The following is a 26,315-nucleotide window of genomic DNA, read 5'->3' as shown; positions in this document are numbered from 1 at the left end:
GGACCAGCCTAGGGTGGGCACAGCCTCAGGGGGCCGGCTGACTGTCGCCGTGCACAGGAAGGGGCTGCCTCTGACATGGGGAAGAAGGAGCCAGAAGAGACAGGCCAGGGAGTTTTGGTGGCGCTGCTACTTGATTTCATCGTCATTCTCAGACACTTAACTTGGGCTTAACAAAGAAATCTGGTTTATCAAAGTCAGCCCAGACAGATGTTTAATCTTCACACTTAAAAAGTTTAACAAGGACAAGGGCAGCACTTTAGTACAAACAAACAAGCAAACACCTGTGGTGTCAATTTTGAGGAGACTACCTACAGACCAGAGTACGGTGTTTAAGACCACAAACACTCTGGCAGCGTCTGCATTCAGAACCCGCCTGCTCCTCCAGTGCTGTACCGACTCCAACAAAGAAAGCAATCGGCGGCTCTCCGCGGTACCCGGCACGCCTCCTCTCTGGTTCCAAACTTTCCGCAGAACTGCCCAGGTCTTTTCCACAGAAGGAGGACAGAACTAGAACCGGAAAAATCCTTACAGGCCTCCCACAGGGTTGCGTTAGGGTCGCCTTCCCACAGGGAGGCGTGGGGCCCGGCACAAGCGCTACCCCAAGGCAAGTGTCGGGTGCGCACTCCACCTCCGCCGTGGGACCGAGAAACGCACGCTCCCCACCGCCCTCACGTCAGCAAGAACACCTCTCTGAGAAACCAAAATAACTTTCTGGAGAGCAAAACAAAACAGAAAGGACATTCTTTCCCAGTTCCATAATGACAAGGTAATCACAAAAAGGATTCGCTGGCCTTCCCAGAAAGTCTACCTTTAGCTAAAGTTAGAATTGTAACCTCAGAGGATGGTAATTTAGGCAGACAGAGCAGAACCAGAAATACCTGAGGCTGAGTCCTATTCTTACACACCTGGCTGTGTTCAGAGGGTGTTTGCTGTACGAAACTTTAGCAACACTGAATGGTTCTGGGGACACTGACGCCATCCCATGGTGGACGTTTCTTCTCACGCGGTGTCACGAGTGCATCTGCTGCTCAGCACTGTCAGGAGCTCCTGGGCCTCTGACACCACCTTTCCCCTTGCTATGCACATTGAACTGAGTTGGTTCTTACTTGAGGTGCTACAGTAGACACGCAGTAAGGACACAAAAATATCATGATCAACCCCACAAATTGCAGAACAGAAAACAGGACTCGGGAGGCGTTTTGGTTTCCCTGTTGGCATGCAGGTCCAGCGCAGAGGTGGGCTGGGAGTGGGTGGGTGGAGGCCTGGCCTGGCCTGGCTCTCAGGCTGCTCGAGAAGTGACAGCATCCGAGGGACTACCAGGGAATCTCCTCCTTACGAGTACCCGCTCCCGGCCCCCTGTCCAGCAGTGCACGTGCACTCAGCTGCCTGCTCACGGTGCCCCTGCACCCCGAGACCCGAGCTGCCTGTAGACGGTGGCCCTGCGTCCCCAGACCCGAGCTGCCCATAGACGGTGGCCCTGTGTCCCCAGACCCGAGCTGCCCGTAGAGGGTGGCCCTGTGTCCCCAGACCCGAGCTGCCTGAAGACGGTGGCCCTGTGTCCCCAGACCCGAGCTGCCCATAGAGGGTGGCCCTGTGTCCCCAGACCCGAGCTGCCTGAAGACGGTGGCCCTGTGTCCCCAGACCCGAGCTGCCTGAAGACGGTGGCCCTGTGTCCCCAGACCCGAGCTGCCCGTAGACGGTGGCCCTGTGTCCCCAGACCCGAGCTGCGTGCAGATGGTGGCCCTGTGTCCCCAGACCCGAGCTGCCCATAGACGGTGGCCCTGTGTCCCCAGACCCAAGCTGCCCGCAGACGGTGGCCCTGCGTCCCCAGACCCGAGCTACCTGAAGACGGTGGCCCTGTGTCCCCAGACCCGAGCTGCCCGTAGACGGTGGCCCTGTGTCCCCAGACCCGAGCTGCCCACAGACGGTGGCCCTGCGTCCCCAGACCCGAGCTGCCCACAGACGGTGGCCCTGCGTCCCCAGACCCAAGCTGCCCGTAGAGGGTGGCCCTGTGTCCCCAGACCCGAGCTGCGTGCAGACGGTGGCCCTGTGTCCCCAGACCCAAGCTGCCCGTAGAGGGTGGCCCTGTGTCCCCGAGACCCAAGCTGCCCGTAGAGGGTGGCCCTGTGTCCCCAGACCCAAGCTGCCCGCAGACGGTGGCCCTGCGTCCCCAGACCCGAGCTACCTGAAGACGGTGGCCCTGTGTCCCCAGACCCGAGCTGCCCGTAGACGGTGGCCCTGTGTCCCCAGACCCGAGCTGCCCACAGACGGTGGCCCTGTGTCCCCAGACCCGAGCTGCGTGCAGACGGTGGCCCTGTGTCCCCAGACCCAAGCTGCCCGTAGAGGGTGGCCCTGTGTCCCCGAGACCCGAGCTGCGTGCAGATGGTGGCCCTGTGTCCCCAGACCCGAGCTGCCCGTAGACGGTGGCCCTGTGTCCCCAGACCCGAGCTGCGTGCAGACGGTGGCCCTGTGTCCCCAGACCCGAGCTGCCGCAGACGGTGGCCCTGTGTCCCCAGACCCGAGCTGCCCGCAGACGGTGGCCCTGCACCCCGAGACCTGAGCTGCCTGTAGAGGGTGGCCCTGCGTCCCCGAGACCCGAGCTGCCTGTAGACGGTGGCCCTGCGTCCCCAGACCCGAGCTGCCCGCAGACGGTGGCCCTGCGTCCCCAGACCCGAGCTGCCCGCAGACGGTGGCCCTGTGTCCCCAGACCCAAGCTGCCCGCAGACGGTGGCCCTGTGTCCCCAGACCCGAGCTGCCCGCAGACGGTGGCCCTGTGTCCCCAGACCCGAGCTGCCCGCAGACGGTGGCCCTGCGTCCCCAGACCCGAGCTGCCCGCAGACGGTGGCCCTGTGTCCCCAGACCCAAGCTGCCCGTAGAGGGTGGCCCTGTGTCCCCGAGACCCGAGCTGCGTGCAGATGGTGGCCCTGTGTCCCCGAGACCCGAGCTGCCCGCAGACAGTGGCCCTGCGTCCCCAGACCCGAGCTGCCCGCAGACGGTGGCCCTGTGTCCCCAGACTCGAGCTGCCCGCAGACGGTGGCCCTGTGTCCCCAGACCCGAGCTGCCCGCAGACGGTGGCCCTGCGTCCCCAGACCCGCGCTGTGTCTGTGAACTGGACGGAGGATGTGAGTTTTCTCCACAGGTGCATCGCCACAACTACAACTCTGAAAATGCAGAGTTGCAGCATGCCCAATGCGATTTTTGCTTCTAGTTTTCTCAAAGACACGTTGGGAGTCAGTGGAAATAGCACAGCCTCTCGACTTTCATTAAAAAAACAAGCCCTCATCTACCTTGGTGGCCGGGCCCATCTCAGCCTTCGCTTATTTTTATCTTTTAATCGTAATCAGCCACTGCCGAGGGGCCTACTATTTTTGGATAGAGAGAATGGGACAGCGGAGGGACTGAGTGACAACAAGTCACGGTTTTAATAAAACATAACCCTCCCTCTGGAGCGGGGCCGGAGTGATGAGCTTGAGCTGCACAGGACTGTCAGCATCAGGCCAGGGTGATTTTCCTACCTTCGGCGCCCGCTTCCCTATTTAGCTGAAAAATCAGATGCTGGGTGGAAACTCCAGCGCGGCGGGCAGCCAGCGGGTGTGGGTCGGCCACGTGGCAGGAGATTCCACAGGACCGGCCTTCCTGCGGACGCAGGCTCGAGATGTTTCCATATCATTTGCTCCGCTATGTTTCCTCTGCCAAACTCTCATTCAGTAGTTACTCGCCAGGACCATTAAACCACCAGCACGCATTTTCCAGACTTCTTTGTGCCATCAAAAAAAAAATGTAAAATGTATCTACCCTAATTTTGAAATGACCATTCCAAAAGAATTAATGGAATTGGAAAAAAAAAAAACCACACGTAAAGCACTTTTAATTAAAATAAAGCCAGTGGGCTGGGGGCGCGTGGGCCGTGGGGGCGGAAAGCTTGGGCTCCGCCCCGCTGTGGGGCAGTCACAGGATTCGCCCTCCAGCCACGCGGGCCTGGCATGGGGCCCTCGGAGCAAGGCACTGACAAGGCCGGCTGTGGCATCGAGAGGAGGGACGGGTTCCCATCCCACACCCCGCTGTTTGGAGCGGGGAGTCGTGAGGGTCAAGGGGTGGGCAGCGAGGGGCAGAGGCCATGGCCCTGCAGCCTGGCTTTGCTGGGTCCCACTGGCCGCGGGGGCTGCGCTTCAGGGCTTCCCATCCTCACGCTGATGGGGGTGGAACCCGCTTCCGGTGGTCTTAAGTCCTCACTCACTTTGGAATTACCAGTGATTTTGCCAGGTGTGAGAATCACACTGCGCTCGTGTTAGTGTCTGTGGTCCCTTGGGCCTGCTATCAGCCGCTCACTCCTGCTAAGCGCTGGAATCATAGTTCAAAGCTAGCATGGGCAGAAAAACTTGAGACCGTCTCCCATTAACCAACAAAACGCCAGACTGGAGGCATGGCTCAAGTGATAAAGTACCAGCTGTGAGCACAAGGCTTTGAGTTCAAGAGCCTGTACCAGTACAAAAAGAAAATGGCCGCTCATAAGCAGGTGAGCAGGGAAAGAGATGGAGGCTTGAACCTCTTTCTGGATGTCTGAACGTCTCACAGTAGTTCTGAGTTCAGCAAACAAGGCGAGCATGCCTGCCTGTCTCCTGGTGAGGGCTAGGGGGTGACAGCCCCCCACCCGGCAGGCCAGAGGCTTTCCCGTGTGAATACGACCCCGCTTCACGAGGGAGGAAGCTGTGATAGGCCGGCTTCCGAAGCCGCTTGAGGGTCTTCCGCGGAACCCTGGCTCAGCCCACCCAGCCCCGGCGTGAGCCCGAGGGTCTGCGAGCCACGGCTCCCTCGTGCCTCCCGCACCCGGGTCCCCTCCCGGGCACCACCCAAGGCTCCCACCCCGGCCACGGTGGCGGCGGCCGAGTCTCTGGGGCAGGGAGTCCAAGCCCTCGGGCAGAAATCACATTCTCTCACCTTCAAAATACCCTACACACCAGCCAATCTTAGGAAGCAATTTTGTACTACTGTTCAAATATTGAAAGCATTCTGTCGAAAGGGATACTTGGCTTGGGATACGCAGGAGAGAATGTGACGCAGAATGTGTGCACTTGCTGCTGCGAGCTCACAGGAGTGCACGCACGTGGCCGCTCGGGGGGTTTCAGACATGGAGAAGGAAGCCACGCAACGCTTGCGTCCATCACCATTTTGTTTTCAGTACTAGAGATTGAACTCGGAACTCGGGGCGTCACCCGTGCTAGGCAGGTCCTTTACCGCCGGCGTCATGCCCCATGTCCCTTTTGCGCTGGATATTTCTGAGGTAAGGCTTTGCTTTAACACCAGGGCCAGCCCGAGCTGAGAGCTTGCTCCTGTGCTCACCTCAGCTGCCCTGCATGGTAGGCGCCCACCACTGCACCCAGCAGCCACGGTGCTTCTCCCAAAGCCCAGGCCGTGGGCTCAGGTGGAATTGTGACCTTTCTCCCCCGCCTCCCTCCCTCCCTCCCCCCTCCCTCCCTCCCTCCCTCCCTCCCTCCCTCCCTCCCTCGCCTCCCTCCCTCCTTCCCTCCCTCCCCCCCCTCCCTCCCTCCCTCCCCCCCTCCCTCCCTCCCTCCCCCCCCTCCCTCCCTCCCTCCCTCCCTCCCTCCCCCCCTCCCTCCCTCCCCTCCCTCCCTCATCTTTATGTGATGGTACTGGGGCTTGGATTCAGGGCCTTGCTTGGCTTATAGCTAGCACTCTACCATGTGACCCACGCATCCAAGCCTGGCAGTTGCTGGTTAAGTAAAGATGTGATCTTTAGTACTCTTCTGTCTAAGTGGCTTTGAACTGTGATCCTTCAAGTCTCAGCTTTCTGAGTAGCTAGGAGTATAGGAGTGAGCCACTGGCACCCAAACTTGCAGACTATTTTATACCTAGATTGGCCTTTGACTCATGATTCTGAATCACCACCTTCAAAATAGAATTACAGGCTTGAGCCATGTGCTCGACCCCATTCCTCGTCTTTATGGTCCGCTTTGGCAAGTGATGTGGCTTTCAATTTGACTATTTCAAAAATTCTTGATTACCAAGTATTAGGAATTCATGAATCCACACCTGCTAGGTCAAGTTCCAGCCAGGCCAGGGCTGAGAGGGCCAGGGCAGCGGTGTGGTCCGTGCCAGGCCACAGTTAGGGCCTGGCACCCACTTGAATCCTATTATTAGCAGGCGTGGTGACCATCTCGGTCCACCCTGTGAGGATGAAAAGTGAGACTGTCACCTCCGTATCCTATGTCCTGGGATTACAGGTGTGTACCACTACGCCTGGCTACTTTCACCTCTGTAAATAACTCAGATGGGTCTAATTTGGGGGAAGCAGAGAGGTCTTAGCATCAGCTAGAGCCACAGACCTTGCTGTACGTTTCCAACCCCCCAGAGCAGAGCCTTCCGTCCAACTTCAGCTAGGTTCCGATGGCTGTGTGGTATGTGGGCCACCTTCTTGTCTTCCCACCTGTTTCTATGAAGCCTGCCTTGCTCTCCATCATGGAGCTCAGGTTCCAGACACAGAGCCACCGCTGAGGGAGGGTCTGCAGTGCCAAGAGGCCACGTCCCCACCTGCCCTGCCGCCCCTGCCCCACCCTGTGCATGCAAGGGGGCTTCACACATCTCTCCTGTCTCCTGATGCCCTCCTGGCTGCCATGAGCAAGCCATTCTTCACCCTGACTCAGATGGCCCCAGGGTCTCAACCATGCCAGGAGAGCATGCTTCTCCCTGAGTGTGATTGCATTAGTTACCGGCGTCCCGGGAGCTCCCTCTCCTCCCCTGCGTGGCAGCCAGGAGGGCAGGATGGAGCTCTGAGGGCTGCAGCCTGCCTGGGACCTCCGCAGCCCCTCGAGGGGTGAGCCTGGGCCTCGTCCGGCTGGCTTCGTTGCGGGAGTCTCCGGTGGTCCTCACCGCAAGGGCCCCACACCACACTCTGCCTCTGGGATACCCATGGATGGCCCCCCAGGTCCCAGTGCTGGGCACCTTGTGCCCTCAGGGTCTTGCCATGTGATTCCTTGGGGATGATGGAGGCACCTTCCCCACCCGACGGAGCCAGCACAAGGGCAAACCTCCCCACACTGACTCCTGCAAGCCAACACATCTGACCAGGCAGAGAACCTGTGTCTTTGCAGGGATCTGCACAAAAAGCTCCTGAGGTGTGAAAATACCAACAACCATGCCGGAAAGTCCCAGCAGAGATTCAGACTTGGAAAACAAGAGGAAGGAAAGGGAGGAAAGAGCCAAAACACACAGGCAAGTGAGATGCCCGGACCGCAGCACACATTGACCTGGAGTGGAAAAACCCCCAGATTGAATTTCTGTATCGATTATCCAATTATTAATCTTTATGGAGGCTATTCCAACACTGCACATAATGAGCAATTCATCAAAGTATATTAGGTGCCATGAAAGTTGCATTTGGTATAAGGAGCCATTAAGTTCGGTGTAATTGCACATTACTGGAGCTTTCCTCAGTCTTAAATCAAATCAACAGGGCCGGCATGCATGTACTCTAATTGACTTTGTGCACTAACACACGCCCTAACACATGTCCTGGTGGCTGCCCAGCCCAAGCCCCCCTGCAGGACCCCGGCTCCCGAGGGTGACCTCCAGCTCCACCACAGGCTGGGCCCCTTCGGAGCCGGCAGGGGTGGTGGGAAGCATGGGGAAGGGCCCACGCTGGTCACTGTGGAGCAGTGCACGCTGCAGGTACTCCACACCTTCCCACAGCCCGTGTGCCAGAGGGGTCCTCCACCCACAGGCCACTCCCAGACAGACAAGCCGAGTCCTCAGAGCACCCCACGCCACGGGGGCCCCACGCCACAGACAACCCAGGCCGGCGGTGGATGACAGAGAGCCTTCCTGGCAGCCGTGTCTGCTCCTCTGAAACTTCCTGCCACAACCAAAGCCAGGGCTCAGCTCTGCCTGTCTTATGCGGGGGGGGGGGGGGGGGGGGGGGGGGGGGCGGGCACTGGAGAACACTTCAATTGCAGAATTGCAGTTGCTTGGACCACTACCAAATTCTGTTTGTTTAATCCACTCCAATTTCATGAAGAGTCAAGCATCTGATGGCTTCATAGCCTTGTAATAGCTAGGACAAAGAGGAGCTGAAGTACTGAGTTTTTTCTCTCTGAACTGACACGTAATCATCACATCTGTTTATCGAGCAGGGGGGTATCTGACATGTGCCAGGATGGAATCAAGGCCATTCGCAGAGTCTCCACCACTCTCTTCCTTAGGTTCCAGGATTCAGAGACAGAGAAACCTCTCACAACCCATCGGGAGCACCCACAGTCTCACCGAAATTACCGCTCAGTAATCTGCATCTTGCATTTGTGCAGTTGCTTTTGGAGAGCTATGGCTGTGTCTGGAAAAATCAGTGTTTAATTCCCTCTCTGCTCACCTAAATTTGATTTCTTAAAATACATCTTCAGCAGAAAGACTGACGTGCACAGCCCAGCAGGCTAGGAGCGGCCAGCCCGAGTCCTCGCCGTGAGCCAGGCAGCGCTTGGGTTTCCTTGGGTTGCAGGTGGGGCAGGGCCTGCCTCCTTCGCGCCCGGGGGAGACCAGCTCTTGGCTCGCTTGGCGCTCAGCCCGCCTCTCCCTGGTCCATGGGCACCCGTACCGCACCTGATGCGGAGGTCCAGGCGCACCACACCGGAGTCCACAGTGCTTCATCAGAAATCTCTGAGCTGATACAGCCACGATCAGATGGAGACCAAGGGCGCAGAGAGAGGACAGGTGTCTGCACACATGCTCCAGGCAGCAGAGTGTGGAGGAGGCCCCTCCCTGAGAGGAGAGAGAGCTCTGGAGCCGGCCCCCAGGCAGACCTCGGCGCTCCCGACTCCCCGGTGAGTGCCGAGAACACTCGGTGGGCAGCGCCACGCAGCCGCCCCCTCCAAGCCCCAGTCCAGCTTCCCCGGAGGAAGGTGCTTGGCTAGTAAGCAGGGGCCCTGCTGCCTATTCTTGGCCAGGTCTCCGTGGGGCCCGGCTCTTCCGGGTAGGATAAGTAGAGATACTAGCTACCCATGCCAGGGTGGGACGTGGGCAGCTGGGGCTACTGACGATGCCCGGGTGGACGTCAGAACGTGAGGCACCAAAGGTCACGCACCCCACTGCCAGCCTGCCCTTGAAGGCAGAGAAACAGGAAGTGGAAGGAGAGGCAGGAAGTGGCTCATGGGGAAAGGGCCAGAGGCTCATGTGGAAGTCGCCCCCTTGCTGGCTCAGAACTTGGGTAAGGAGCACGTTCCAGGCAGCCAGCAGGCCTCCAAGCTGCCCCTTCAATGGATAAATTAACTGGCCAGGTACTGGTGGCTCACACCTGTAAGCCTAGCCATTCAGGAGGCTGAGTTTTGAGGACTGTGATTTGAAGCCAGCCCAGGCAAAAAAAAGTCCCTGAGACTCTTTTTTTTTTTTTTAGCTATGAGACGTTCTTTTCTTTTCTTTTTCTTTCTTTTTTTTTTTTTTTTGCCAGTCCTGGGCCTTGAACTCAGGGCCTGAGCACTGTCCCTGGCTTCTTTTTTGCTCAAGGCTAGCACTCTGCCACTTGAGCCACAGCGCCACTTCCGGTTCTGTCTACATGGTGCTGAGGAATCGAACCCAGGGCCCTGAGACTCTTATCTCCAATAAACTACTAAGAAAAAGCTGGAAGTGATGCTGTGGCTCAAGTGGCAAAGTGTCAGCCTTTAGCACAAAGAAGCTCAGGACTGCGTTCTTGCTCCTCCCCTGGACAAAAACAAACAAATAAATAATATAAAAGCAGCTCAGGGACAGCACCTGAGGTCAAGCCATAGGACTGGCAAAAAAAAAAAATCCCCAATAAATAAGTCAATTGCTTGCTTTCCACCCTCCCACTGCTGTTCAATACTTCATATTACCATGGCAGGAAATGGCGTGAAGGACGGAAGCCTGGCTCTGAATGCAGGGGCGACGGCTGTTTCCCTACCTGCCAGGGAAGAAATGATCTAAAAACAAATCAAACATTGCAGTTACTGCAGTGATGAAAGACGAGAAAGGGAGAGTCGGAGACAGAGAGATAAGAAGGGGGGAGGCAGGGAGGGGGGAAGACGGGAGGCGACCTGCACCCACAGAGCTTGCGCTTGAAGAACAGGCAGGCAGTGCTTTTAAACTCTCTTTTAATCCAGCATAAACGCCTAATTAAAAGGCAGGATTCGAAAGCATTTTTGCATTCTTTTCTTCAGTTAAAACACATCATAGACGGCACACCCCCCCCCCCACCTCCCCCAGCAGTAGCTTTCCGTGCATGGCTGCGTGTGCTGCGTGTCGGGCCAGAGCAAACACCCAGGTGATGGGGCCGGCTTCCGCCCAGACCTCGCCAGCGCCTGCCACCTCCCTCCAGCCGCCCCGCGCCTTTTTTCCTCTCAGCCTTCTGCCAAGAGGAAATAACTTCGCTGAACTAGAGTCTGGGAAGCCCAGGAAACAATATGAAATCCACCAAAATAGTGGAGGCTCACTTTCACTAAGCCGCTCAGCTCCATTCTGATTTTTATTACGATGTCAACAAGAGTTTAATTTGTTTTAAAGTTTAGGTTCTTAAACGGGAGTGATACACAGTAGTTTACAGCTTGCTGGGAATCGCGGAGGGGCGCACGCAGGCCACGCCGGCGGAGGCTGGGGCTCGGGGCGGCGCCCGTGGGCACGTGACCACCCGGCCCCCCTAAGCCGTGGCGTCTGGGCAGTCCTTTCGTGTAAATGCCCCGCGATGTCAGGTTTCTAGAACTGAAACTGTCGCAGAAGCTAAGAGGCCAGGGAGGGAGCGGAGCGGCCAGCCCCTCCCCCCACCCCTGCCCTGGGGAGGTGCCGCTGGGCACCGAGTCTGCCCCGCCGCCCGCCGGGCCTCTGGCTCCCCGGGGGCTGCTCCCTGCCCGTCGGAGCCTCCGCCAGGGGCTTCCTCGCCGTTGCTGTTAGAGGCCCCCATGGGGGCCCTCGGCTGGACGGCAGCCTCTCCACTTTATGGGCGGCGGGGGTGGGGGTGGGGGGCGTGGAAGGGACATGCGAGGCAGGAGTCCCAGGAGGTGGCGCGCCTTTGGGGGGCCGAGCCCGCCCTCCCATACCTGTGGGTGCCAACGCACCCTCACTCCTCGAGACCACGCCCAGCAGTACACCCCCAGGTCAGGCCTGGCACTTCTGCCCGGGGCCAAGCACACTATGACCTTTCGCCCCTTCTCCACCACCTGCTCTGAGCTGAGCCGGAGACGGGCGCGGGCCGCCAGGGCCGAGCCCGGCTGTTCTCAGGCCCGGCCTCCGGCCTCTGTCCGTATCTGAGGCAGCAGCTGGGAGCCCCGATAGGCAGCGTATCGGGGAGGCACCCCAGAGAGGCGTGGAGAGGGGCTGTGGCGCCCTTCCCCACGGGGCTGGGGGCAGCATCCTGCACAGCGGCGGCCGGGAACAAAGCCCGTGTCTGGGAGTGATAACTCCGGGCTGCTGCCGGCCTATTGTCCTGTGTATCGTGTTCCAGGCCCAGCCAGCAGGCGGATGTGGGACACGCTCTCTGGTCCTTTGCTGTGTGTCAGGCTGTAATCTGGGAGGAAGGAAGAGCTATAGGTCAGAACTAAATCGGAGCAGAGCGAAAGGATTCTCCAGATCCAAGCAGACACCCCATGGCGACACTGCACAGACCCCCCAGGAGTCCGAGCCAAAATGCTCAGCAGCCAGCAGGCAAAGGACATGGGCCTTCCCAGGCCTGGGTGGAAATCCACGAGACTGTCCCCTACTCCCCAAACCATCCAGACTCAGCCCGCGCTCAGTGCCAGCACACCGTCCCCAAGAAAACCCCCGCCACCCACGTGAGAACAGTCGGGCCCTCCTGCCCTCCTCACCCTCGGGGGGGAGGCCAGGCGCAGGCTGCCGGGCTCCGTCCACTCGGCCCTCTCCTCCCACGCCTCCTCTTCCGAGGCCGACTGAGCCCAGCGCACAGTCAAGGCACTCAACTCTAAACGTTCACAGAGGGAGGCCCCTCACACCACACAAGAGATGGCAGGTGACGCTGGGTCAGGAGTCCTTCCGGAAGACGCGATGGGTGGCAAGCGCCCTGGAGCCTTCACCCCCCCCCCCCCAGTGCCCGCCACGCCAGCCCCTGGGTGAGGTCCACAGAGGGTGGCTCTGGGAAGGCCTGGACACCAGGAGCCCCGATGAGGACCCGGCGGATGAAGCCCCACGGTGTTAGCCCTCCGAGGGGACACCGGGAGCCGTGGAACCCGACCAGCGAGGAGCGGCGCAGGCTGCTGCAAACCTCCGGCGGGACTCTCCTCGAGAGACTCGCCTTCCCGCACGAACCAGACACACAGAGCCCACTCGTTACAAGGGCACCGAGAACGCGGCCGTGTGGCCCGTCCCCGGGCTCCTCGGGGAACAATTCCTAGTCTGAGATTCACAACTCAAGGGCCAATGGCTCCTCTGGTAAACTTACCTAGTGGTGTAGCCATCCCAGGAGTCTTCCAGAACATTTCCATGACCCCCGAAAGGTCCCTGGTGGCCTCAGGCGGCTTCCTGACCACGGTTTGTATAAACGGACCAGGGGGCGTCGGCCCTGCGTCCCCCTGGTGCTTTCCAGACCCTTCTGTGCCCTTCCTCTTCACGGCGGTACGGGGGTGTGTCGCTCAGTGTCTTCTCACCCGTGGCAGCCCTGCCCGTGCCTGGCACGCTGGCCACACGCAGGGGCTGAGAGGGACGCTTGCCGCAGTCTGCGGATGGGCGTGCACCCCTGCCCTCCAGTGGAACCCACGCGCCTGGTGGTCAGCTTATTTTCACTCTTCAGGAATTCCCAAAGTGGCCACAGAGCCTTCTACCCCCGAGTCCTCCCCAGGCGGTGCGGACATCGCGGCCGCTCCGGCAGTGCGAGGTGGTGCCTCACCGCGACCTTCCATTCGCACCACCCCATGGCTGCGCACGCGTGTCAGGAATCTGCACGTACCCCCAGCAGGGATATAGTCCCACCAATGCCGCCTCGGGAACATCACCGGGCGTCATCCAGGCAGAGCAAAGTGGGGCACGATTCCGCGGGAACACTGTTGTGTTCTACGCGGCCCATCACTGCCCAGAATGTCACACGGCACAGGCTGTAGCCATTAGCCATTCCTCTGTCTCCTTCATAGGCAGGCTCTGGATGTAAACATGTTGCACGTTATTTTATTTTTATCATGGTAAAGCTGTGCGAAAGGGGAGGGGCTCAATTCAACACGTCAGTTTTAGATGTAAACCTTTTATAAGACAGGTGTACAAACACATCCCTCATTGCTCACTTTTTCATTTTCTTAATGGCATCTTTTGCAGTACAAAGAGGTTGAATTTTGATGATGTTCATTTATTATTTTTTTAAATATTCTATGGCCTACGTTTCTGGTGTCATATTTAAGAAATCTGAAGTCTTGAATGTTATCAAATGTTACTGTCTAAGACATTTAATTATTTTAGCTCTTATATTTAAGTACACAATTACTTTTGAGTGGTTTTTGTGTGTGTGTGCACTTGTTTCGATTTTTAAATTAGTCATTGCTTAAAGAAACAGAATTGATTTGCACCTTGAGTCCTATCTCTGCCTCCCTCCCCTCCCCCTCCCCTCCCCTCCCCTCCCCCACCGCTCATGTGTTCTAGATTTCTTAGGACTTTCTACATAGGGGCCATGGGTCGTGTTAGCTGGGGGAAAAAGACCAAGTTATTTCTTCCCTTTTCATCTTGTCTGATTGCACTGGGCAGACCCTCTGGGGTAATGCTGAGGGTAGACACACGTGGAATCCATGCCTTCTTCCTGCTCTCCGGGGAGACGCCGTCAGCTTTTCACTATTAGCGTGGCTTCTATGGGTGACCTTCGCCGGGAAAGAGCCTTCCGAGAGCCGGGAGCCCACGCTCGTCCGGAGCTTCTGTCAGCGCTGCAGCCGTTTCCCTCCAAGTACTTCGGCTTGCATCTACTGAGAGGGCAGCACGGTTTTTGTTTTTTTTATTTCATTGTACATCCTTTGGTTTTTAGGTGTGAAGCCAGTTTTACCTCTATGTGGGGACAGTGTGCAGTCTTCACATGTTAGACTCAGTTGTATTTGGTGTTTTGTGGTAGGCATTTGTTTCTGCAGTCCGGTGTAGTCTGTCTTTTGTGGGAGCGTTGTTTGACTCTACTTGCAGGATATTCCTCCTTCTCCTAGGTTCTGGTAGTGTTTATTATGTTGCATTATTTTTCTCTTTGTCATATTGGGTAGAATCCGTGAATGATGTTTTCTAGGCTTTTCTTTGAGGGGAGCTTTTAAGTTATTCTATTTTTCCCCTCTTGTTGTAGATCTATTCATACTTTGCTGTTTCTTCATGAGTTGGCTTAGGTAACTTGTGTCTTTCTAAGAATTTTTCCATTTCCTATGTTGTCATATTTGTGGGCAAAGGTTGTTTTTTTTAAAATAGTACTCCTTTGTGATCTTTTTAGTCTCTAAGGAGCCAGTGGTAATTTCCCTTCTTTTATTCCTAACTTTTTTTGGCTGAACTAATTACATACTTCTTTCTTTCTTTTCAAACCATTAGCTTTTGGTTTTCTTGCTTTTCTTCTGCTCTTATCTTGATGACTCCTTCTTTCTGCCTCCCTCCACTCAGATTCTCTCTTCTTTTCCAACATTTTCAACGGAAGCCAAGGTTACTGATGTGAAATCTTTATTGTTTCTAATATAGGCATTTAAATATATGAATTCCCCAAGCCCCTTCCTTTTCTGCATCCTATAAATCTCAATATGTTGTGTTTCATTTGGCTTCAGTACAAAATATTTTCCAATTTTCCTCAGACTTTCTAATGTAATGCGTAGAACATTTGGAATTGTGCTCACTTCCAAGTACTTCATGAAGTTCCCTAATTTTTTGTCGTGGATTCCCTATTTAATCTCATTTTGTTCAGAATTAATATCTGTAAATTTATTATGACTATTTTATGGTCTAGTAAGAAGTTTGTCTTGCAGAGTTTTCTACATGCGCCCGCTCTGTGGGGTGTTGTATGCTGTAGACTGTCCATGTACCATGCTGTAGACTGTCCATGCGCCCGCTCTGTGGGTGTTCTGTGCTGTAGACTGTCCATGCGCCTGCTCTGTGGGGTGTTCTGTGCTGTAGACTGTCCACGTACCCGCTCTGTGGGGTGTTCTGTGCTGTAGACTGTCCATGCGCCCGCTCTGTGGGGTGTTCTGTGCTGTAGACTGTCCATGCGCCCGCTCTGTGGGGTGTTCTGTGCTGTAGACTGTCCATGCGCCCACTCTGTGGGGTGTTCTGTGCTGTAGACTGTCCATGCGCCCGCTCTGTGGGGTGTTGTATGCTGTAGACTGTCTATACACCCACTCTGTGGGGTGTTCTGTGCTGTAGACTGTCCATACACCTGCTCTGTGGTGTATGATACAGAAGCTTTTCAGGCCAAGCTGACTGGTAGTTTCGTTCAAGTGTTTTTTTTAACTTTGCAGATTTTCTATCCAGTTGTTTGGTCCATAAATGAGAGTGAAATATCAAAGTCTCTAGCAATTATGTTTGAATTGTCTTCCTTCAATTCTATCAGTTTTCATTTCATTGCAGGGTTCCATTGTGGGTGCTGATATGTTTATAATGTTACATGTGGCCCAGTTTATTCTTCCTTCATTATAAAATGCTACAGAGATCATCACCGATTTCTTTGTCAGTGGTAACACCCTTTGTCATGAAGTTGACTTAGTGTAGACATAGTTGCTATGGTTTGGATATGTTTGTGTCCTCAAAAGGGCCATTGTGACTGGAGACTCAGTCTCCAGAGGAGTGGCACTGAAGAGTGGAACCATTAAGAGGAGCCCAGCGGGACGTCCTTGCATCGTTAGGAATGCACCTGGAAAGGCTGGCGGTCCCTGCTCCCTCCTAGACTTCCTGTTCCGCACATAGCACACATCTACCATGATGTAAGGGGGCCAGGAGATGGTCCTCCCCAGAAGTGACCAATGCCAGGGCCAGGGCCCTGCACCTCCCCAATGGTGATCCAAACAAGCCTCTTCCTCACCAATGGGAGCCACCTGGCCAGGCGCACAGGGACTCCAGAGCTCTTCTGGTTTCCATTTGCATAATGTCTTCTACCCTTAAACTTACAACATATCTGTGTCTTCGGATCTAAAGTGCCAATTGTAAATACAGCTAATAGATAGGTCCTATTTGTGTTCTGTCTTGCCAAGTCAAGTCTGATAACCTTTATATTTTTCATTGGAATGTTCAATCCACTTACGTAATGTTGGTGTGGCAGAATTTATGCTTGTCACTTTGCTAGCAATGTTGTGCTGCTTGTCATTTCATAGTAATATGAATTCATTTCTACTAATGTATAAACCCTTTGTTCTAAGACAATTTCTTCCCTATCTCTTCCTTCCTGCTATTGTTGTGTACAAGTGGCAGTTTCATTGAGCCCATCACTGCAGTTTTATAAACATGGTCATATAGAGATTTCCTTTAAAATAGAAGAAATGTAAAAATGTTTATGCTATCATATGTGTATGTGTGTGTTTATATTTGCATACTTTTCCCCAGTGCTTTATATTTCCTTGTGTGTTTCTGAGTTGTGCTCAATCCAGAGGACTTCCTTTAGCACTTCTTGTCAGGATTACTGACAACAAATGGCATCTTTATCTGGAAGTATTCATGTTTATCCTTCACTTGTGGAGGCTGGCTTTGCCTGGCTGAGGATTTCCTTCCTTCAGCATACTACCTCCCTCGCCCAGCATCGAAGATGCGGTCTTCCTCGGAGCTGGTGAGCCCGGGGTTCTTCCTGCGCTGTCAGGAGAACGCCGTTTTGACTTTGATAACTTGGCTATGATGCGGCAGAGAAGGACTTTTTTTTTTGGCCAGTCCTGGGCCTTGGACTCAGGGCCTGAGCACGGTCCCTGGCTTCTTCCCGCTCAAGGCTAGCACTCTGCCACTTGAGCCACAGCGCCACTTCTGGCCGTTTTCTGTATATGTGGCGCTGGGGAATCGAACCTAGGGCCTCGTGTATCCGAGGCAGGCACTCTTGCCACTAGGCTATATCCCCAGCCCCAGAGAAGGGCTCTTAATTTACCCTACTAGGAGTGTGTTGACCTTTTTGGATGCGTAAAACAATGCTGCTCACCAAGTTTGTAGTTTTTGAGCATTATTTCTTCAAGTGTTTTCCTTCTCTTCTTCTTTCCTTTCTCTTTCAGGACTCTGAAAATGACTACCTTTTGATGCTTGTGGTGCTGCCATGTCTCTGAGGCTCACATCTTTTTTTCTCCATTTTTCCTTCAGTTCTTTGGACTAGATAACCTACACATCTTCAAGCTTTATTTATTCATCTTCCACCTCAAATCTATGGTTCAGTCCTTCTAACGTATGTTCACTTCAAGTATTGTACTTTCCAATCTTAGTATTCCTATTTGGCTCTTTAAAAAAAACTATCTTATTATTGAATTCTCTTTTTTTTTTTTCCCCTCAAGTCTAGCACTCTACCACTTGAGCCTCAGCGCCACTTCTGGTCATTTTCTATATATGTGGTACTGGGGAATTGAACCCAGGGCCTCATGCATACAAGGCAAGCACTCTTCCCACTAGGCCAAATCCCCCAGCCCCTATTGAATTCTCTATTAAGGCATATTTGTCTTTCGTATACTTCTTTAATAGTCTTCTTTGTTATCTGGAGATATTTAACTAGTGATTCAAGCCTTCAGTACTTGTTCTAGCCCTTGGAACCACAGAGCCATTTTCTAGGGACTGTGAGGTTTTCCCAATGTGTGGAACACATTTTTGTGTCTCTTACTCTTTAGCCTAAAAATTTGCATGAGGGATGATGTATTATTCCAACTCTGCACTAAGACTGCCTTTAACAGGACTTGCTGTTAGCACATTTTGCCTTGTTGCTCACTTGAATACTGACTTTCCTGAGCCAGTTCTGTAGATTCCAGATTTCTTGAAGCATGGAGACACTGAGTTTTCTGTTCCCTCAAAACAAACAAACAAACAAACAAAAAATGTTTGTTTTTGTTTTCAGGCTGGCTTCCTGGAGGTTCATCCTGAGGTCTATGGTTTGCTAAGCCCTAAGCCCTGAGTCCCCAGCCTCTTCCTGGGGAATCTGGGTTCAGTCCCACTTCCACCTGCAGGCTGAGAAGCAAGGTCAGCTGTGTTTCCCTTCTGCCTGTGAAGGGTCTCAAGGTCAACAAGGTCAACCGGGGGTGTGTGGCTGGGCTGGTCCTGGCCGTGAACACATGCATTTGCATATGTGCAGCTTTTCAGAGCCCCGGAGAGCACCAGGGCCTCTCACGTTCCCTGTGAGCAGGTTCTTATCGGAGTGCTTGAGAGCACAGCACCAAGCAGCAGCAAGCGTCACAGCCACCAAGTGTCCCCACTGCAGTCACACTGCTCCCCCGGCATGGAGCTCTTCCTGGGAGCTGCGGAACCCGTCCCAGTGCTGCCTGAACCTCGGGCTGTTTAACCAAGCCTGGCCTCCATGGTCAGCGCAGTTGCTCTTCCAGGACTTACTCCACAGGGTGGGCTGGGAAGGCCCTGAGCCCACACACCACAGATTGCTCTTACCAAGGCCCAGGCTTCTTCATAAATACCCCTTGCCTTCTTTTGTCCCTTTGATGGTGATCAGATCCCCAAGGAAAAGGTCTAGCGGAGTGGCCAGCATCAGCGGCTTTGGGAAGACAGGCAAGGGACCAGGACCTACTGTCTGTCACTGGGTATGTCCACTTCCCCCCACCCTTCCCATGTGATCACCGAGCTAAAAGAGAATTCTTGAATGAAGGAAACAACATGCTTTGCTTCTCTGTGGCTCCCGGGCAACCTCACACTTCAGAGCTGCACTTTGCTCCTGAGTCCTGGGGGCTGTCCAGTGGGGGGCAAACCCCAAGCGAGTTTTCAGCAGTGACAGAAGGACAATCACCACAGTCCTCTTCTCCCGCTTGGTGGACGAGAGGTGGTCAGGCTTAGCTCTTCTGGGAGCCACATCCACGTGTCACGATCGCTCCCAAGTCTCTGCTGACTTCTGAGCCTGGTGGTCAGTGGTGGGGAGCTAGGGCCAGCTGAGCCCGTACCTGGCAGCTCTCGCTGGCCTGGCCACCCTGGCTGCACTGAGGTGGCTCCCAGCAAAGTGTGACGATTACACCTCTGGGTGCCACGCGTCACCGCTGCATGTTATGCTGACAGTGTGCTCGTTGCTGGGTCACAGACTAGAGGCATCCAGAGTGAGCTCGTTCTGAAATAAGAGATAGGTGTGCCTAGCCAGAGCCTGCGCCGTCACCAGAGAACTACTGTGCAAGCTGAGTGGAGATGCAAAGACGTCAGGGAAGGCATTTCTACAAGCATTGAGCCTTTCTGTAGCAGGAAAGTGAATGTATCCACAAGGAAAAACCAGCATTGTCATCACTTTACTTTTGCCCACGAAAAATAATAACAAAATGCCAACAAACACGCCTGTGCACTGCCCAACAGTCATATTTGAACATGGTTCCTGCTGGCTCCAGACTGATGACTCTCCTTGGGCACGCACTGTGTAACCCTCAAGCCCACAGAACCTTCTCTAACTCTAGCTTTCTCTACTGTACGCTACTTTCTTCCCTCCAGTTAATAATTTTTGACACTCTGCATTTAAAGAAGGAAACAAGCTAAGTTCCATCTTCAAGGAGTAAAAAGCAGTTAATAGTAGCAGAAAGAATGTCTTCAAAGTTCAAGTTTGTAAGAAAGAGTGAGCGTATAAAGGACAAATTGACCAGGAATGAAGTGTAATTGAAACCACTGTATGTTTAATGTCTACACCAGGCGATTAGAACCAGTACTCAGACCCTCAGCTCCAGTGCCACTGGGCCGGGCCTGGCCTGCCTGGTGCATGCAGGCCTCTCCTTTCAGAAAGGGGGGGGGGACACCGTGTCATGGCCCGCAGGCAACAGGCTGCAGGCTGCAGCAGCACTGATGTGTTTCCACCATGGACACACACGCCCTATTGAAAGAGCCTGATTCAGCTGCCAGGGCTCCCCCCCCCCCCCGCCCACTCCCCAGTCCACCTTTTCTGCAGGGCCAGAGTCCTGCCTGCTGCCGCCACACAAGCACAGAACTCCCGAGAGCCGACAGCCTGGGCTGGACCGGCCTCCCCCGTCCACCCTCAGAGCACAAGCTGCCTCTCCTGCCCTCCTCAGAAGCGGCTGACCCTCAGGAGGGATCTACAGGAGGGCAACCGTAAGGCTAAGCCTGAAACTGCCAGTGTGCGTGCGTGTGTGTGCGTGCGTGCGTGCGACGTACCATGGTGCACACAGGCAGACGTGGACGTGCCCCACGTAGGCAGGCAAGGCGGGGCTCCACCGGGCGGCAGCTGCAGCCCCAGCCTGGGGGAACGCAGGTGTGGGTTCTCGGGAGAGCTGCTCCCGCTGGCAGGATCCTGTCCCTGAGGGGTGTGCCGTGCGATTTCCGGGCCTTTCAACTCCCGTGTGACCCCCAGGGCAGGGGACTGACCTGAGAATGGGCCGCACAGGGCATCCTTTCCTCCATCACCCCGTGGCAGCCCCGGTCCTGGGCGCTCCCGTCTGATCACGGCACAGAGGCTCTAGCCATCATCGTTAGCAACAGGAAAGACTCAGACCTGGGCTCCCGGCCAGCTTCGTAAAACTTTCCATGAGGAAAGCTTTTTGTTCTCTCCCAGAGCAACTTAAGCTCAGGAAAGAAGGGGAGGGTGAACTGGGAGAGCAGGGCAGCCAGGCAGACACTGCCAGACCGCCGCGTCTACCTGCTTGTTGTTTTAATGACATCGAGACTTCGGGACACCCAAGAGCCCGTGGAGGGAGCTGAAAGGCCCGATTGTGGTGGCTGCGGGCGGTGGCAGGGGAGGGGGAGGGCGGGAGGAGGGGCCGGGGCAGCCCCCGGGCCGCCAGGCTGGAAGGAGGAGGGAGGCTCCTTTCTGCAGGCTCTGATTCTGCGGCGGCCCCGCATACAAAAGAGCTCAGGCGTCTGGTGCCTTGTGGCGCACGGAATAATCTCCATGTGCCTCCCAGGATTCCAGGAGTTTCCAGATGTGTGAAATGAGAGCTTGGGTGTGCGAGGAAGCCAGCCCATTACGTGTGCAACCCAGAGAGGTCCGCTGGGACCGGAGCGTCGTCCCGTGACTCTACTCTGCTACTGGAAACTCAGGGCAAGAGCCATGTGGAGGCTGGTGACACATAAGAAAATAAAATAGAATCACCCCTACATTTAAATAACGTGAAGTCCAAGGCTAATCTCTCCCCAGGGTGGCTTTGTGAGTCGCCCTTTCTTGAGAAATACAGGGGGAAAGCTTAAGTCTGATGAAGCTATTTGGAACAAAGATGAAATGATCACTGAAATTATTTATGGGCCAAGTATTCTCGCAGCAAAACTTTGAAGTAGAAACAAAAGCCTTTAGAGTCCTGAAAGTGGCGATCTAGCTTTCCTTCTGAGACTTAAATTCTTCCCTGATGTAAACCAATGTTTGAAACGTGAACCGCCCTGTAGGTTCTGGTGTGCAACTCAGCAGACTGAACACAAGCGTGAGCATTGTTTTCATACGGACTGCCTCTTGTTTGTGTGTTTGAATTCAGGACCCTGTGCTCACCCAGCTTTCCAAAGCTTAGGGCTGGTGCTCTACCACTTGAGCCACACCCCCAGTTCAGAATTTTGCTGGTTATCTGGAAACGGGATCTTGCAGACTTTTCTGACTGTGTTGGTTTTAAACAACAACCGTTCACGTTGCAGCCTCCGGAGCAGCTAGCTAGGATAACAGGCATGAGCCACTGGCACTGGGCTTGAATGACCGTCTCGTTCTGCTGCGATGCCAAGACCCAGAGCTGCACCATATCTTATCATTGCCTTTTCACGCCACCGTGCGACAAGGCTAAATCAAAACCCAGGCAAGACAAATAAAGTCCAGTACACCTGTGGAGTCGATTCCTCTGCCTCCTCTTAGCTGCAGAGGAGCCGGGCGGAGCTGTGCTGCCCTGCTGGTGCGGGGGGGGGGGGGGCCGATGGGATTCGAGCGGGGGGCAGAGGTGCCGGTTCCAGGCTGGGGAAAGGCACTGCGGGAAGCACCGCGTGGCGAGGAGGGGCCGGCCGTGCTAGTCCACTCGTTACCCGCTCCACATCCCGCGGGGGGGGGGGACCCCTCGGTCAGGGCCACACCCCTCTGTCAGCAAGGACGGCCACGTGCTTCCTACCAGCACACAGAGGGCCTGGAGCCCGTGCACCCCGCCAGCCGAGACGCAGCGCCGTTCACCAAGGCCACTTGAAACCAACAGGAGTCACTTCTCTGACTCGAAAGCTGTGGTCCCCACCTCTCTCCCCCCACACTTTCCCTTGGAGGGCAACAAAGTCAAACTGAGACCAGAGGGAAGGGCTGCCACCGCCTGGACGGTCCCTCTGTCCCCTCCCCGACGTCGGAGCGCGCCTGCCCCTACTTCCTTTGTCCCGCGGCTCACGTCACGGTGACACAGAAATGTCACGAGACGGCTCTGGCGTGAAATCCAACAAATGCACACAATAAGGGGATAGCGCACCCACATGTCCCCCCCCCCCCGCCCCGCCTCCGGCCATAGCAATCCTACGGGCGCAGGGCAAACGCCGCCGCACCGGGCCGACGCTGCCGCCGGTGCACAGGGCGAGCACCATCCTCCGAGCAATGCCGCCACACTGCTTCCTGAAAACACGGCCTCTTCCCAGGCCCTCCCCGCCCTGCGCCGCACGCCCACAGCAAAGTCACATCTGACGCCAGAGCGGTGACCCCCAGGGCAGCGGGAAGCCCGGCCGAGGCCAGCTTCCTGTCTCTGGGCCAGAGGGTATTGCCCAGATACGGGGGCCCGGGCCTGGCCAGTCACGCTGTCCTGACAGATGACGAGGCTCCCTCAGCACCACGCCAGCACTTCCTGGCACAGGCATCTGTGTCCGCCCTGGCCAGGGAACCTGCGCGGCACCCTGTGGGGGTGCACGGGGGAGGAGGCGGCCACGGCCACCGCGGTGACCCTGCCCATCTTTGTGGGCCTCAGGAGGGTTTTGTGGACGAGGTCAATGACACGCGAATCTGCAGGGGCGATGCACAGAGCCGCGCCCAGCACCATGATAAACACGTGGACACCGCCAGCAGGCACACCACAGGGCGGGGACTAGGTTCATGAGTTAATTATTTTTGAGAAAAGCTTTTGGGTATCCTCTTTAAACACTAAGTTAGGAATTGTCAGGCACGTGTTCACCAGGATCCTTTGAAACTGAAACAGAGTGTTGTTCCCTAGGTCACCTGGCGGGGGGGTGAGGGGGGGGGGACTGTCTCCAGGGACCTGCTCAGAAGAGCAACCCACGGCGGAGCAGAGTCCAGGCCCTGGCGAGCAGGGAGCCACGTCCAAAGGCTCTGCCCTCAGGTCTCCCTGTGATGAACGGACCCATGGCAGCTCAGGTGTGTCACTATACGGGAGACTGGTTAAGGGCGGCTGCAGGGAGGGAGCTGGGCTGAGGGAGGCTGCAAGGCCTTGGTCTCAGTCGTGGGAAGGCTGACCAGATCCAGATGCCACCCTGGACCCCCCCTGAGCCTGGACAGGGCAGAGCACCTGCTCCCGGCCTGGCCTAGAAAACGGCTCACACCTGACTTCCACACAAACCACTCCAGCGGATCTGAAACACCAGCCATGCCCAGTGCCGCGAAGATGGCCGAGGCCCGGCCTGGCCCGGGGCCACCGCGGCAGTCAGGCGGTCGGGAACTCATCACTTAGCCGGAGCAGCATGGTGCCCGGGCACGGCACGACACAAACCCTCACGACGGCCGTGTGGGCTGGCCGTGCCCTGTCAGTCGTGTGTCGGCAATAGACAGCCACAGGCTTTTCTGGGAGGCGGCCAAAGGCCTGACTGGAGCCATGGAAGAGAGAAACGTTCTCTTCCATCCACCGGGCACCGTTTTGACACGGCTTCCCAGACTACAGTGTGCATGCCTCTGGCCGGGACACGGTGTACGCAAGGGTGCCCCTTAAGGCATGCGCCGAGGTGGCCTGCCTGCCCCGTGACCGCAGAGGGGCCTCCTCTGTTGGGGCTTTCTGAGCTCCAGCTTTTACCAGCAAACCTGAGAGTCCTGAGGAAGGGCCAGTTCCGCATAGGCAGGGGCCACTGAGGCCAGTGACTGGCCGGAGGCGGTGCGGGTGGCCCTGCCTGGGAGCTGTCTCCCGCCCGCCACCGGCCTAGCGGTGGTCACCTTGCACACCCCTCCTTCCTCCGGAGCTCACAGGTGGGGAGCCAGGTAGAGGACGCCTGTATGGCACGGGCACTTACCATCGTCCAGGTACAACTGGTCCAACTCCTCAGGCTCTCGCTTGATCGTTACAGGAATAGGGGCCAAATTATGACTACTGTCCTCACGCACCTCGGGCAGTGACAGCGGCCCGGCAGCCGGAGACTCGTTTCTTTGAACCTTTGGCAGTTGGTGCTGCTGCTGGCCCAGGGCAGGAGGGTGGGCAGAGGACGGCGAGCAGGTTGGTTCGTGGGCGGCGGACGGCAGTGGAGAGGAGGGGCTGCTGGGACAGAACGCTTGTTGGCAACCAAGGGAGCAGCTACTGCTCAGATGTGGACTCACCTGCGGCTGCAGCAGGGCGGGCCGGGGCTGCTCAGGAGAGCCGGGCTGCAGGGCCAGGGGCCTGGGCACTTCCTGCAGGGCGGGGGCGTCCACGGCGGGGGGCCGCACGCCCAGGTGGCCGCCGAGGCTCGGGCCAGAGCCGCCCTTCGCGTAGGCAGCGGAGGAGAGGTCCTGGAGCTTTGGGCTTGTGCTCGGAGGTGTGGACATCATGGCGCTCCTCTGTGGACAGGAGGCAAAGCCAGCCACGAGGCAGGTGCCGGGGTCAGGCGGCATGGTGAGCTGCTGGCCGTAGCAGGGCCTGGGGAGGTGACTCAGGCCCTGGCCCACTGGTCCGCAAGTCAGGGCGGGCTCGAAGTCATCCGTGGGTTCCGTCTTTATCATTGGAACTGCGAGGAGGGAAGGAAAAGCTAAGTAAACACGCGCTGTGGATGGGGACGCGGGGAGGCTGTGGCTAGGATACCCCGTGCAAAACAAACAGCAGCTTGACTGAGCCCTGTGTCTCCGCCGCTTCTCCCACCCCATTAAACCCAGGGTGAGTCACTGGCCGGGAAAGCGCAGCTGGTTCTGATTTGGAGAGGACTATTTTCCTTGGACTCTCCCCAGCACTAACGTGCTATAAAAATCCATTTGCAAACTGCAGTAGGAGCTCTGGGCCCAGGGGCCTGAGGATTTGTAGTAATCAAAGTGAAAACTTGAGCTGGGAGCGGAGGAACTGCACCCTGCTGCTACCGATAAGTTCTGCCGATGGGCACATGGAGCCGGGGAAAGCTCTGGAAGGCAGAGAAATCCAGCCGAAAGGAACAGCCAGGTGAGGCGGAGAGAAGCAGCAGTCAGTCGAGGATGACCCCGTTAGGCGGGCAGAAGAGCTGTAGATGTCCTTCCTCCCCGCAGAATCCCGCTCTTGGCGAGAGATTCTGCAGACACCACCAGCTCTGGTCACGGCAACACCGCCCGGCACGGGTGGCGAGCGGCTGCGGAAGCTCTAGCCACGTCCCCCATGCCACGCACTGGTGGGCTCGGCTGTGGTCACCGCGGGGTCTCCCTCCCCTCTGCTGCCCGTGGCTCACAAGCCCCAGAGAGAAACACGCGTGTCCCCGAGGCGCCCTGGCCTCGCTAAGTGGCTAAAAGTAGATCCGCAGTGTAGAGAAAACCTTTCGCCGCGGTCTGAGCTGGGAATGCACGTCTGGTCCGCATTAGGCTGGGCGTCCGCACTGCCGGCCACCGCCGACGAGCACGCAGCTCCCCAGCCCGGCCCTGGGGGACCCCTTGACGAGCAGCGCCCTGGCCCGACACCCTCCTCCACGCCGCTCCCTGCAGGCATGGTGACCGAGGGAGGCCTGCGCCCAGGGCAGGGGCTCTGCCCCCACGCCACGCAGCCCCACAGTGCCACCCGAGCAGCCCCCGGGTCCCAGCGACACTGGCGCTGCCGGCCATGGGAGACACCTGGCCGGCTGCTGTGGCCATGGCCCTAGTTGACATCGCTCGTCCTCCCAGCCTCTCACTGACGTCCGCCCGTCCTCCAGCCCCTCACGGACGTCCACCCGTCCTCCCAGCCCCTCACTGACGTCCGCCCGTCCTCCGCGCCCCTCACTGACGTCCACCCGTCCTCCCAGCCCCTCACTGACGTCCGCCCCTCCTCCACGCCCCTCACTGACGTCCACCCGTCCTCCAGCCCCTCACTGACGTCTGCTCGTCAAGGGAGCCATGAGACACAGGTTAGTCGTGTCGTGTGGGCTTCCTCATAGACCTGTCTTGTCAGAGTTCACCTTCTCCCCTCCATGCCCACTTAGTCTCA

General features: G+C 56.5%; 1 protein-coding gene across 3 annotated transcripts in view; it reads right to left on the bottom strand.

The window, feature by feature from the left end:
- The window catches only part of Nfatc1 (nuclear factor of activated T cells 1), a 101,705-nt gene that overhangs the window by 11,201 nt on the left and 64,189 nt on the right, over nt 1-26,315 (bottom strand). For 2 of the 3 annotated variants that reach the window (XM_048363132.1, XM_048363133.1), the window contains exon 9: nt 24,220-24,906. In XM_048363132.1, the coding sequence (XP_048219089.1) occupies nt 24,220-24,906 (687 nt within the window). The remainder of the gene's footprint in view (nt 1-24,219; nt 24,907-26,315) is intronic. The other variant, XM_048363134.1, reaches the window with a different exon arrangement.

Source organism: Perognathus longimembris, chromosome 15 (genome assembly GCF_023159225.1).
Source record: "Perognathus longimembris pacificus isolate PPM17 chromosome 15, ASM2315922v1, whole genome shotgun sequence".
In the NCBI taxonomy this organism is placed as follows: domain Eukaryota; kingdom Metazoa; phylum Chordata; class Mammalia; order Rodentia; family Heteromyidae; genus Perognathus; species Perognathus longimembris.
The sequence above is the reverse complement of the archived record's forward strand: the minus strand, read 5'-3'. Positions and strand labels throughout refer to the sequence as shown.